At 37.1% G+C, this 15,386-nt stretch overlaps 1 protein-coding gene across 2 annotated transcripts in view; it reads right to left on the bottom strand.

Annotated features, from left to right (window-relative positions):
* CDH12 (cadherin 12) overlaps window positions 1–14,120 on the bottom strand; it is a 293,386-nt gene extending 279,266 nt beyond the window's left edge. For both annotated transcript variants that reach the window (XM_081524211.1, XM_081524212.1), the window contains exon 1: window positions 13,890–14,120. In XM_081524211.1, coding sequence (XP_081380337.1) covers window positions 13,890–14,120 — 231 coding nt within the window. The remainder of the gene's footprint in view (window positions 1–13,889) is intronic.
* Between the last annotated feature and the right edge of the window lie 1,266 nt (window positions 14,121–15,386).

The following is a 15,386-nucleotide window of genomic DNA, read 5'->3' as shown; positions in this document are numbered from 1 at the left end:
TCTTTAATACAGAGAATGAGTCAACATTAAAAGTCTATAATGGTTACACTGCTATATGATATATAGGAATTCTCATATATGCAATCTTTATGAGAAAGTCCAGGAGCAGAAAACATATGCTTTCATAAAAGTAATTTTATATATTAGTTGCACTGATTAAATGTCAGCAGCAGTAGATGATGTTGCTCCCTACGAACAACGAAACGCATATATATAGATAGTACCTCCTGTGACAGTGGTTTTGATTTTTTTTCAGAGCCAAGACAGAAGAATTTTTCTTACATATCTGCTAGGTTTAAAATAAATCAGCAGAACCCCTCTATATTACAAGTGTGGTTAGAGTGCCATAAATTCATAAACAAATGTTGTTAGAAGATGAGAACATTATATTTGAAGTCTTTATTATTACTCAGATCATTCTGTACTTGCTTTTTCTGTTATCTTTTCATTCAGGTGCTCTTTCTCAGGGTACTTCTCTAATCATTCCACTGGGTCCCACATCTTAACATCTGCTATAACATATGGGTCGTTGTTTCCCTGTTGGTTCAGTAAAGAATGAGCCTGCAATGCAGGAGACCCAGGTTTGATCCCTGGATAAGGAAGATCCCTTGGAGAAGGAAATGGTAACCCACTCAAGTGTTCTTGCCTAGGAAATCCCATGGACAGAGGACCCTGGTGGGCTACAGTCCATGCTGCTGTTGCTGCTGCTAAGTCGCTTCAGTCGTGTCCGACTCTGTGCGACCCCATAGACGGCAGCCCACCAGGCTCCGCCATCCCTGGGGTTCTCCAGGCAAGAATACTGGAGTGGGTTGCCATTTCCTTCTTCAGTGCATGAAAGGGAAAAGTGAAAGTGAAGTTGCTCAGTCATGTCCGACTCTTAGCCACCCCATGGATTGTAGCCTACCAGGCTCCCCCGTCCATGGGATTTTCCAGGCAAGAGTACTGGAGTGGGGTGCCATTGCCTTCTCCAACAGTCCATGAGGTCTCAAGAGTTGGATACAAGGACTGAAACACCACCATCACAGTGGTTCATCAATGTTTAGCCCACAGAGAGCACTGTTTTCCAAAGAATCCAACTAATGTTTGTTTTGTTTTCAATTAAATGGCTTACTAAAAACATTTGGAAACACACACAGGGTAAACACACACACACACAAACAAATACACACAACGGATTGTCCTGTTAAGCTTGTGACAAATGCATCTGAGCAATTTCTGGTGAAAATATAATCTGGGTATATGGTATTCTGCTGTGCTCTTAGTCATGTGGATTGGCACGTGTACTTAAGCACTTTCACATGGATAATTACTATAAGACCTAAAAATTAGAATCAAAGCTAACTCTTTATCTTAGTGTTTAAGTAACCAGTCAGGCAAATCCCTAAATAATGCAGAGAAATGGTTAAAAGGAAAGGAAGGACTGAAAGATAATTAGAGGTAAGGTGGAAAAACAGTAGGAGGAGGAGAGGAAAAGAAAGGAGGAGAAAAAGAAACAAAAAGAGTGTTAATGTTACCCATGTTATTTTTGAAATGTTTTTTGTTAATGATTCATATATTGATTTAAAAATAGTTGACTTTCTTTCAAGGTCCTGCCAATTCAACTAAAATAAACCCATTAAACCTTTATGGCACAGCTATTATGAAACAACCAGCATGCTAGAAACATGAAATAAATCATAAAGGGGAGAGAAGAACTCACATACAATGAGCACTGACAGTTTGTCCAACCTCTATTTTAGCAGCAGTTGTCCTTTTAGATGTATTGCTATCTAATCATACTCCAAAATGATTATTTCAATGACAATCTCATGTATTGAGAGACTATAAAACTCAGGGATATATTTAAGAACCAAGATGTGTAATAAAATATCAGACTTACCTAATGGTTTCCTCTGATGTTTTGCTACAGAAAGAGCAGGTAGCTAAAGATGTTTTGATTAGCAGCAAGTTCAATCCATTTGACAGTAGAATGGATTAGAAACAAGACCTTGATTTAGGACACTTGAATATACTGCAAAAGTCTCTCAAATATGTGAGGAAGGAGTCAAGAGGATGAATACATTTTTAAATCTTACATGAAGATCGAGCTGGTGTGATGAACCTTGAATTCAAATGAGCAGAAATTACTCTGATTTTGAAAGCTCACAATTTAGGAATAAATTGAACCATGAAAACTACACTATGGTCTTCTCTAAAACTACAATTCATCAAAAATTCTCCAAATTATCCAATTCTCCGAAGCTACAATAAATCCAAAACTATAATTCAGATGACCATTATATCTACTCCTGTGGGCAAGAATCCCTTAGAAGAAATGGAGTAGCTCTCATAGTCAACAAAAGGTCTGAAATGCAGTACTTGGGTGCAATCTCAAAAAACGACAGAATGATCTTTGTTTGTTTCGAAGGCAAACCATTCAATATTACAGTAATCCGAGTCTATGCCCCAACCAGTAATGCTAAAGAAGCTGAAGTTGAATGATTTTATGAAGACCAATGTCTTCCCTGGTGGTTCAGATGGTAAAGTGTCTATCTGCAATGTAGGAGACTTGGGTTCGATTCTGGGTTGGGAGGATCCCCTGGAGAAGGAAATGGCAACCATCCAGTATTCTTGCCTGGAAAATCCCATAGACAGAGGAGCCTGGTGGGCTACAGTCCATGGGGTTGCAAAGAGTCAGACACGACTGAGTGACTTCACTTTATTTCTTTTACTTTATGAAGACCTACAAGACCTTCTAGAACTAACACCAAAAAAACAGATGTCCTTTTCATCATAAGGGACTGGAATGCAAAAGCAGGAAGTCAAGAGATAACTGGAATAAAAGGCAAATTTGGCACTGGAGTACAGAATGAAGCAAGGCAAAGGCTAACAGAGCTTTGCCAAGAGAATGAACTGGTCATAATGAACACCCTCTTCCAACAACTTAAGACAACTCAACACATAGACATCACCAGATGGTCAATACTGAAATCAGATTGGTTATATTCTTTGCAGCCAAAGATGGAGAAGCTCTGTACAGTCAGCAAAAACAAGACCAGGAGCTGACTGTGGCTCAGACCATGAATTTATTGCAAAATTCAAAGTTCAATTGAAGAAAGTGGGGAAAACTACTAGACTATATAGGTATGACCTAAATCAAATTCCTTACGATTATACAGTAGAAGTGACAAATACATTCAAGGGACTAGATCTGATAGACAGAGTGCCTGAAGAACTACGGATGGAGGTTCGTGACATTGCACAGGAGGCAGTGATCAAGACTATTCCCAAGAAAAAGAAATGCAAAAAGGCAAAATGGTTGTCTGAAGAGGGCTTACAAATAGCTGAGAAAAGAAGAGAAGCTAAAGGCAAAGGAGAAAAAGAAAGATATACCCATCTGAATGCAGGGTTCCAAAGAATAGCAAGGAGAAATAAGAAAGTCTTCCTCAGTGATCAATGCAAAGAAATAGATGAAAATAATAGAATGGGAAAGACTAGAGATTTCTTTAAGAAAATTAGAGTTACCAAGGGAATATTTCATGCCAAGATGGGCACAATAAAGGTCATAAATGGTATGGACCTGACAGAAGCAGAAGATATTAAGAAGACGTGGCAAGAATACACACAAGAATTATACAAAAAAGATCTTCATAACCCAGATAACTACAATGGTGTGATCACTAACCTAGAGCCAGACATCCTGGAATGCAAAGTCAAGTGAGCCTTAGGAAACATCACTATGAACAAAGCTAGTGGAGGTGATGGAATTCCAGTTGAGCTACTTCAAAACCTAAAAGATGATGCTTTTAAACTGCTGCACTGAATATGCCAGCAACTTTGGAAAACTCAGCAGTGGCCACAGGACTGGAAAAGGTCAGTTTTCATTCCAATCCCAAAGAAAGGCAGTGCCAAATAGTGTTCACACTACTGCACAATTGCACTCATCTCACATGTCAGCAAAGTAATGCTCAAAATTCTCCAAACCAGGCTTCAACAATACATGAACCATGAAATTCCAGATGTTCAAGCTGGATATAGAAAAGGCAGAGGAACCAGAGATCAAATTGCAAACATTTGTTGGACCATCGAAAAAGCAAGAGGGTTCCAGAGAAATATCTATTTCTGCTTTACTGACTATGCCAAAGCCTTTCACAGTGTGGATCACAACAAACTGTGGAAAATTCTTCTAGAGGTGAGAATATCAGACCACCTTACCTGCCTTCTGAGACATCTGTATGCAGGTCAAGAAGAAACAGTTAGACCTGGACATAAAACAACGGACTGGCTCCAAATTGGGAAAGGAGTACATCAGGGCTGGATATTGTCACCTTGCTTGTTTAAATTACATGCAGAGTACATCATGCAATAAGGGAGAATGAAAAAGTTGGCTTAAAACTCAACATTCAGAAAACTAAGATCATGGCATCCAGTCCCAGCACTTCATGGAAAATGGATCGGGAAACAATGGAAACTGAGAAACTTTATTTGTTGAGGCTCCAAAATCACTGAAGATGGTAACTTCAGGCATGAAATTAAAAGATGCTTGAACCCTGCAAGAAAAGCTATGACCAACCTAGATAGCATGTTAAAAAGCAGAGACATTACTTTGCCAACAAATGTCCGTCTGGTCAAAGCTATGGTTTTTCCAGTAGTAATGGATGGTTGTGAGAGTTGGACTACAAAAAAAGCTGAGCACTGAAGAATTGATGCTTTTGAACTGTGATGTTGGAGAAGACCCTTGAGAGTCTCTTGGACTACAAGGAGATCCAACCAGTCCATCCTAAAGGAGATCAGTCCTGAATATTCATTGGAATGACTGATGCTGAAGTTAAAACTTCAATATTTTGGCCACCTGATGTGAAAAACTTACTCATTGGAAAAGACCCTGATGCTGGGAAAGATGAAGGCAGGAGGAGAAGGGGATGACAGAGGATGAAATGCTTGGATTACATAACCAACTTGATGGACATGAGTTTGCGTAAACTCCTGAGTTGATGATGGACAGTGAAGCCTGGCGTGCTGCAATCCACGGGGTCTCAAAGAGTCAGACACGACTGAGTGACTGAACTGAACTCAGAGCTAAATGACTCACAAATGAGAAGAAAAAAAGAGAGGAACAGAGAGAGGAAACAAATAGAGGAAGAGAGGGAAGAAGGGAGGAAGAAAAGAAAGAAGAAAAAAGAGGGAAAGAAAAAAGAGAAAGAGAAAAGATACATAGATGTTGAGCCATAAAAACAACTTTTAAATGTCTTAGTATAGCTTTGTGATATAACCTGCATTATTGTTGGATACAAAGGGATATATACATGAGGTAAAATAGCATCTTTATATTGTGTTAGTTTGGAAGACTTTCAAGATAGACAAATCATTTTTTCAATGCAATTATAACTACTTTAATATGCTATTGTACTATTTCTATTTTTTCTTTACCTTTTCTTTTTATGAATTCAAAACAAAATTCTACTTGTAATTATTTTAAAAAATAAAATTCTATTGCCACAGTCTTGACTTTTTGTGCATGTGTATTTATACACATATACTTATATACATACGAACACACAGAGCATATCTTGTTTTATTGCATTTCACATTATTACACTTCTCAGATAGTACACTTTGTTCAAACTGAAGGTTTATGCATCTCTGCTCCAGTAAGTCTATCAGTGCCATTTTTCCAACATATTTGCTCATTTCCTGACACGTGGTTACATTTTGATAATTCTCCCAATTTTAAAACCTTTTTGTTATTATATTTTTTTGGTGATCTATGATCAGTGATTTTGATAGTACTACTATGACTTGCTGAAGGGTCGGATAATGGTCAATTGGCATCTTTTAGCAATAAAGTTGGAGAAGGGCAATGGCAACCCACTCCAGTACTCTTGCCTGGAAAATCCCATGGGCGGAGGTGCCTGGTAGGCTGCAGTCCATGGGGTCGCTGAGAGTCAACACAACTGAGCGACTTCACTTTCACTTTTCACTTTCATGCATTGGAGAAGGAAATGGTAACCCATTCCAGTGTTGTTGCCTGGAGAATCCCAGGGACGGGGGAGCCTGGTGGGCTGCCGTCTATGTGGTCGCACAGAGTTGGACACAAATGAAGCAACTTAGCAGCAGCAGCAGCAATAGAGCATTTTTTAATTAAAGTATGCACATTGTTATTTTAAATATAATTCTACTGCACACGATAGATTATGCATAGTGCAAACTAACTTTTATGTGTTTTGGGAAACCAAAAAAGATGCATGTGGCTCACTTGATTGCAGTGTCTGCTTTATTGCTGTGATCTAGAACTGAACCCACAATATCTCCAAGGTATTTATGTATATTGCAAAGCATTCATTTTTATAGGTACATCTCTTTGGAACTTTAGTGTTTGTAGATTCATCCTGGTTTCTCTTGGTTGTTTTTTTAGTACTCTTCTCTCTATTCCATCACAATGATCCCCTCAAAAAAAAAAACACAAAAAAACGTGCAATAATGAACTGGTACAGTCACCTACTCTTTTTCCTTCTCTTTAACAGTTTCTTGCTGATGAAGAGAATTGCACGCTGCTGATTAGTTTTACCACTTAAAAGTTGTTTCCTTTAAATCATATATATACATCCTGTTGGTTTTGTTTCTCTGGAAAACACTAATAGAATCTCTATCGGATCAAACCAGCACAGAAGAATCTTTTCACCTACCCTTTTGAAATGGAATCTACAGGCTGGACTCATTCTTTTCTCCTTTCTTCAAACTCTTGAGAAAATGATGAAAACCATTTTGACTACATTTACTTCTGATTCACTATCTCACAAAATCAGTTGAAGAGTTCCAGTCATTGTTTCACTTGACCTGTACAATTTGGCATTGTCACTTGTTATTCTTAAAACTTGTTTAGCTATATTTTCTGTAACACTCTTTGTCTTTTGCCCCTTATTCATTAAATTTATCTATTCTTCATTTGCTTTGCAGTTAAAAATTAGGGTTCTCATATTTTGTCTGTAACTTCCTAGCTTTATGTGATTCCCACTTATGTGGTTTTGACCACCATCTGTGCATCGATCTCCTGATCCTGTATCTCCACCATAGGCCTCTCTTGTGAACTCTAGGTTCATGTATCTGGACAACCGTGAGATACTTCACCTGGGTACTTCTAAGCAACTCTGGATATATAACATATAAGAGTGATCCTTTTATTTCTTATTCTAGAATCAAATATATACAGGATACTAGCAAAACAGAAGTCAGAAATCTGCATCATTTTGTTTTCCTTTTCCCTCTCATTCTCTACATGTGATTGTCCACTAACATTTTTTTTGTCTCATCCTTCATATTTTCTTGAACAATAGATCTTGAAATTTTATTATCTATCTACCTTTTAAATGACCAAATTTAATACCCTTTTTCCTTTATTACTCTCTAAGCAATTCTCCTTAACCTTCTCCTACATATGTTTCCTATCTCCATGTCTGTTTCTGTGTCTCCAATGTGTCCTTTAAATGGATCACTGAGTGATCATTCTAGAACTGCAGTTTCTTTCATGTGAATCTTCAACCAAGACACTTTGTGGATACTGACACCTTTAAGAACAAGTAGTACTGCAATGTTCAGCATAGTGATTGCAGTTCATCGTACTGTATTGCATATCTGAAGGTTGCTAGGGGAGTAATTATTAAAAGTTCTCATCACAAGAAAAAAAATGTAACTAGGCACAATGATAGATGGTAAGTAGACTTATTGGGGAGATCATTTCACAATGTATACAATAGCCAAACACTATGTTATACACTGGGAACTGCTATTCTTTGTCAATTATATCTAATTTTTAAAAAATTAAATAAAAGAATAAATATTATTAATCTTGACATCAGACTTGAGCCTCTGTACTTTCTCTAACCTACTCTGAAACTTTCTATAACCTACTCTGAAACGTTGGTTTCACACTCTCTGATTATTTTGAAATATAGTTATTGAGGCTCACCTTGCACTTTCAGGCCTGAGTGCTTATAAAAATGTTTCCTCAGACTACCTCTTCCTAAAAACAAAGATATCTTTCAAGATTCATCTCAGGTACTTCATCAACTGTGAACCTTTTCTTGAATTTTTCTTTTAGGCACAGTCATAGACCTTCTTTTGTCTCCACAATTCCTAATAGGGTCTTTGTCATAGTACTTTTGACAGAGTACTAAAATTATTGTTAGCTCCAAAGATGCTTTATGATAATAAAACGTGATATTTTCTGGTGCCATAGACCTAAACTACCTGCTCTACCCAACTTAAAATCCCAGTTTCAGTATATATTGGGTGTTGGGCCCTGGGAAATTATTTAATTTTCCTGTGCCTCAGTTTTCTGATAAGTAAAATGGGGCTACCAATAATTTTCCTGATAGTGCTGTTGTAAAGATTACATGAATTTATGTACATAAATTAAAATAGTGCCCTAAGACACTCAATAAAGCTTATCTGTTTTAACTGCAATCTAAAGACATTCATACTTTACTCCCAGGAGGCTTAACACTTTCTGAAATGACAATGCATTCTCAAAAATATGTTGAATAAACAAATGCCTCTGCAATTAGGGATTAGATATACAGCAATATTGAATCTTTATGCCATATGCCATATAAAACACTTTCAATTTAAGAATTTCTGCTAACAAGCTCCTCTGAATTGAGACAGAGGCACCCAGTTATATTTGTTGGTATAAGCGATTTACTCCTGCATGTGTGTGGGGGGGGGGGCGGGCCCACCTGTGTGTTCCTTTAATGATACTTCTTTGAGGTGACTTTGAGCAATAATAACACATGCATTAAACATGTGTGCTTGTCCAATTAGTTTCTGTGTTGCTCTGCAATATGGTATTTTACACATATCCAGGTGTCATAGCAAATCCAAAATGTCTATTTGAAAAAAGCATTGGTTTTACCACTGGACAACCTTGGGATTTATTTGTGTATTAAGTCATAGTCATTATAAGCAATGTCACAATTTGGTCTTTCTTGAAAGGATGTCAACAATAACATCTGATCCTTTTAAATATTAAATATAACAGTTGTTGAGGCTAATATCCGTTAAGCCACTCACGCCTCCCACATTAATTTCTACAGGAAGAAATTCTTTTAAACTTAAAGGTAGGGACACTTTTTTTTCTCTCAGTAAGTAGAGTTTCCAATAATGGTAACTCTACAAATTAATGTTTTCCATGTATGTTTTTGGGCTTCCCTGGTGGCTCAGTGGTAAAGAATCCACCTGTCAATGCAGGAGGCACAGGTTTCACCCCTGGTCCAAGAAGATCCCTTGGAGAAGGAAATGGCAACCCACTCCAGTATTCTTGCCTGGAAATCCCCATGGACAGAGGAGCCTGGAGTGCTGTATGTAGTCCATGGGGTCTTAAAGAGTCAGATATGACTTAGCAACTGAACAAAACAATATGTATGTTCTTGCTGCAAAGAAACATACATTAAGTCTAAATCTCAATTATAATGGCTCAGTTGACTGTTGTGCCTGGCACTTGTGCATTTTCCTTTTCCCATAACACAGAATTCTATATTGTTTATAGTACTTTGTTTTACTTTGAATTGTCTCAAAGCCTTCTTGAAAGAGCAGGAGCACAAATATATTTATATATGTTTACCCACTTACATATAATGGCTTGAATTGGCCCCGATGTTACCATATTACTATTCCCATATCTAGAATCATCAAGACAGAGTTAATTAAACTTTAATTAGTTTTCGTGTGGAAAGAAAATCTTGGAAACTGTATTTTCATTTGCATTAGAAACATACATTGCCTGAGAACCATAAGTTTTCATTATATTTTACAAATGGGGAGCCATCATCTATGAATATAATGTTTTAATTTCATAATGGATTAGATCTTAGACCTATTCCTTTCTTTTTTTTTTTTTTATAAATTTATTTATTTTAGTTGGGGGCTAATTACTTTTCAATATTGTAATAGTTTTTGCCATACATTGACATGAATCAGCCATGGGTTTACATGTGTTCCCCTTCCTGGACCCCCCACCCACCTCCCTCCCCATCCCATCCCTCTGGGTCATCCCATTGCCCCGGCCCTGAGCATATGTCTCATGCATCGAACATGGAATGGTGTTCTGTTTCACATATGATAATATACATGTTTCAATGCTATTCTCCCAGAACGTCCCACCCTCACCTTCTCCCTCAGAGTCCATAAAATTGTTCTATGCATCTGTATAGACCTATTCCTTTCTAATCTATTTATAAATATTGATTCCTCTCTTAAATGATTTGGATGAATTCCATACTATCATATCAATTGTAAAAATAGCATTCAAGAGTATCAAGCAAAACTTCTATAAGTAGTTCCTAGATTTTTTTAATCATGTCCACTGGGAGGTGAAATTCTACTCTAGCTAGGATAGATTAAAAGTCAATTTCATTAAATTTTCAACAAAATGTCAACTTTCTCACTTCAAATTCTGGCAAGTAAAGGCTACAGATCTGCTTTAATTAAAGTCAAAATGGCTTCTCAGCAGACATTTGCCAGGAACCTCAATGTGATGTCCAGCTTCCATCACAAGCAGAGTTGACATAATTGACACCCAGGAGACAAGAGTTCTAGAGGTATGCTGCCTTTCCATTTGCCTTGGATTTCAAAACCCAATTGTTATACTGAATTAATTCACAAGAAATTAGTGTACTATAATAAAATTATCTTATCGGAGAAAACACTACTCATTTTATCCTCTTTGACCACACAAAGAATATTATAAGCAGAAACAATGTACAGTAACATCAGGGGACATTCATGCTTTGGGGTGCTTTAATTTTAAAGGCCCTTCTTGTGCTCCGGGTTATTTGTGGAGCAATGCCATGTGAGTGGGGTATCCTGGACTCAGTTGAAACTGGTTGGGCTCCAGTAGACAGTTCTACCCTTTATGGCTCTCTCTGAGTTTCCATTCAATTTTAGGGTTCACCAGGTACCCTATGGACCTCAGAACTAGCATCTATGGAGTTGTCCTGGGACCACAAGACCAGACCCTGATTCCTAGTAGCCAGCCTGACAAGGAGCTTGCTACTGCTAAATGGTACTGTATGCTTTCTGCAAGATCACTAATATTTGGATTGTGAGAATGGTACTCAAAGATTGATTTGATGTGAATCATATTTTATATATAGATAGGTACCCCACAGGAAATATTTGCTAGGGCCTCGTATCAGTTCAGTTCAGTTGCTCAGTCGTGTCCGACTCTTTGTGACCCCATGGACTGCAGCACACCAGGCCTCCCTGTCCATCACCAATTCTCGGAGTTTACCCAAACTCATATCCATTGAGTCGGTGATGCTATCCAACCATCTCATACTCTGTTGTCCCCTTCTCCTCCTGCCTTCAATCTTTCCCAGCATCAGGGTCTTTTCAAATGAGTCAGTTCTTCGCATCAGGTGGCCAAAGTATTGGCCAAAGTATTGGAGTTTCAGTTTCAACATCAGTCCTTCCAATGAACACTCAGGACTGATCTCCTTTAGGATGGACTGGCTGGATCTCCTTGCAGTTCAAGGGACTCTCAAAAGTCTTCTCCAACACCATAGTGCAAAAGCGTCATAGGGCTCCATATACTCTAGTGCATTTGTGAAGAACAAATCTGACTCCATATTAGATCTATTTCTTTTATTTTAATCTTTGTGCTTTGTTGCTTATACTTAGTCATACTGGCTCTGCACCATTTGCAAAAGAATGTTGCCTATAGCCTAAAATATACACCATAGCCCACTGTCAAGACCTTGGCCTTTAAGAGTCCATTCATATAGAGATAAAAACTTGCAGAATAGAGAATAACATTTGTCTTGGAGGTTTACAGGAACCTCTTGACCTTACCTATGTGGACATCTTCAAGGACAAAGGATTCCTACACCAAGAAGTTTACAACTAACCACACCGTCTCTTCCGTCACCTTGCCTTTAAAAGCGGTTTGCTGAAACTTTCAGGAGTTCAAGTTTCTTTGGGAACAAGCCACCTGTCTCCTTGCATGGCCCTTCAATAAAACTTTCTCTGCTCCAAAGGTTAACATTTTAGTTTGTTCTGCCTCACTGGGCATTGATCACAGTGTTTGGTAACACGAGGGCAATCTGACTATGTGTTCATTTTCAGCAAAGGTTCCAGTTGACCTTCCTCATTATATTATTCAATATTTTTAAAATACATTCCCAAAAGGTAAATTCTAAAATCATAGGGCAAAGAATTTAGCTCTTAAATAAATTTGTTTCATTTAAGCCAGCATTAGAATCATAAGACTTATCATGTTTCTCATTAGTTTAGACTTTCACAAATCTCTAGGGACTTTCATATTCCAGAGACATAATCTACTACATCAGTTTCCTAATACTCTTTTGACTACGGTTTTCTATTTCTACTTTAGACTTATTTTAAACTCTCTTCAAGCATAAACACTTTTTATTAAAACCATAGCAAAATCTTTTAGAAAATTAAAAAAAAAATCCTGGAATTAGAAAAATGAAAATAAATAAAATATGCATTTTCCTGAAAAAAATTCAGGTGTCATTGATAAGGTCTATGATAGATATGGCTCCAAAGTTGATGTAAGAATAATAGCAGTACAGCATAAATCTGTTGAAATACATAGTTGCCATTTTGTGAAAAAAAAAATTTTTCTTAAACTACGAGATTAAAGTTTGCATATTGTGTTGAGATTGATGTGTATATATTTGGGTTCCAACATTTATTACTTTGGCCATAAACACCTTTATAAATACTTTACAAAACCTATAATAAAGAGGGCCTCTCGGTGGTCCAGTGATTGAGAACTCACTAGACAATGCAGGGAACTCTGGTTTGATCCCTAGACCAGAAAGATCCCACATGCCACAAGGCAACTAAGCCCATGGGCCTGCAATTACTGAGCCCATATGCCCTAGAACCCATGCTCCACAACAAGAGAAGCCACAGCAATTGGAAGTCCACGAACCACAACTATAGACTAGTCCCCAATGGCCGCAACCAAAGCCTGCACGCAGCAGTGAAGATCCAGCACATTCAAAAATTAATAAATAAATAAGTAACCTATAATAAAGGAATTACTTATAAAGAATAAGCAACCCAAATCAAATACAGATCTTCCTCAACTTAGACCAGAGTTACATCCCAATAAAACCATGGTCATTTGAAAACATCGTTAAGTCGAAATGCATTTAGTACACTTATCCTACTGAATAGGATGTCTGACAGACTTAAACATTCTCAAAACACATTAACCAACAATCAGGAAATCATCTAGCACAAGGCCTATTTTATAATTAAGTGCTGACTATCTCATGTTATCGAATACTGTAGTAAAAGTGAAGAACGGAATGGCTGTGTAGGTATGGAATGCATATATTGCTTTTGCAACATTGTAAAGTTAAAAAAATCTTTAATCAAACCACTGTAAATCTGGGACCATTTGTACACGAGAACCGTTATCTAAATGGTATGTCCTATTTTTTAAGGGGAGGGAAATGTTGATATTCTGGTCATTCATAGATATGAACAATTTAGAATACTTATACCTCTTGAGTTTTTCCTGTGTCTCTTGCAGGTAAACAATTCCAGAGTGGCTATGGCCAATAATGTGTTATAGTAACACTTTTAGTTACATTTACACATATTAACTTCATGACTTTGGTGAATAATGTCAAAAATAGGAATATAATATATACTAACTTCATTAAAATAACCAAGGAGAATTGAAGCAAAGAGGGATGAAATGATATTCCAAAGCTTACCCGGGTCATTGAGTCAGGAAGAGAAACCAGGTCTCTTGATTTCAATTCCAGTGTTCTACTTACTGGTTTGTTCAACTCCTGTGCAAAACATCCATACACAATACACAATGCATAAGCCCCCTTGCTATCAAGTTGTTGTCAAAAGAAACATGTCATTACCTTTCCCACATACTGAGGCTCGGAGCCCATGTATTCCTCCAGCACAAAAAATTGATTCCATACCCAGCCACGTTTAACTCGGTGGAAATGTGATCGCTGTCCTGGTAGGTGGATAACATTCTCTCTTGGTTCTGTGGCTAAAGTCTGTCGTGGCTGAGGTTGAAGTGGTGTTAGGAGACCTCCATCAAACAGGACCCAGAGCAGCAGGGATAAACAGTTCCTTGTAAGCATTGGCAAAAGTTTTCCTACAGCAGAATAATAAAAACTCCAGCACTTAATGTAGAATTGTGGAATCCAGGTTTGAGGTATCTGTGGCCTCCACCACTTAGCTTTCAGTTTTATTGCAGAAATGATAATGCAGGCATTAATCCTTTTGATGAAAATGCTTCTGCTATATTATATTCCATCTAAAGGGACCTATAAAACAGATTAACAGAGATACATTAAATTGACAGAATTACATGATGATAGTCATCAAAACTCTCATTATATCTGCCAACATTGAAGGAAACAGAAAAGTCTTTAAAAGAATTATATTAGTAAATGATCACTGCTGTTTAACTTGTTAACTTGGATAAAATATCTAACTGTTTTATACTTACTTGAAAAACTATGAGTCACAATAAAGCAAAAGTTTATCATAAATAGAAGCAATCATTTTTTAAATTTAATAACCATTTAAGATTAAAACAGAGATCACTATTTTTTTTACCGAAGTATAGTTAATTTGCAATGTTTCAGGTGTACAACAAAGTAATTCAGTTAGACATATATATATATTCTTTTATATATTTTTCTGTTATAGGTTATTATAAGAAATTGAATATAGTTCCCTATGTTATATGGTAGGTCTTTATTGTATGTTTATTTTGTATACAGTATATTTTATTTTTTAAATTTAATCTCAAATTGCCAATTCATCTCCCCCTCCCCCTTTCCCCTCTGGTAACCATGTTTGTTTCTATGTCCATGAGTCTATTTCTGTTTTGTAATAAGTTCATTTGTATCACTTTTTTAGATTCTATATATAAGGGATATTATATGATATTTGTCTTTCTCTCTCTGACTTACTTCACTTAATATGGCTATTCTTTATTGCTGTTTAATCTCTAGGTCATTCCCAACTCTTTTGTGACCTCGTGGACTGTAGCCTGCCAGGCTCCTCCGTCCTTGGGTTTTCCGAGGCAAGATACTGGAGTGGGTTGCCATTTCCTTCTCCAGGGGATCTTCCAGACCTATGGATTGAACCCATGTCTCCTGAATTGCAGGCAGATTCTTATCACTGAACCCACTAGGGATATGTATGATAATTGCATTATTGCTGCAAATGACAGTATCTCATTCTTTTTTATGGCTGAATAATATTCCATTGCGTATATATATCTACATACATTACATCTTTATTCATTCATGTCAATGGACACTTAGGTTGCATCCATGTCTTGGTTCTTGTAAGTAGTGCTGCTATAGATATTGGGAAGCATACATCTTTTTGAA

This window comes from Giraffa tippelskirchi, chromosome 8 (genome assembly GCF_054371585.1).
Source record: "Giraffa tippelskirchi isolate mGirTip1 chromosome 8, T2T-mGirTip1v1.2.pri, whole genome shotgun sequence".
Taxonomy (NCBI): Eukaryota; Metazoa; Chordata; class Mammalia; order Artiodactyla; family Giraffidae; genus Giraffa; species Giraffa tippelskirchi.
This window is presented reverse-complemented; position numbering and strand designations above follow the sequence as displayed.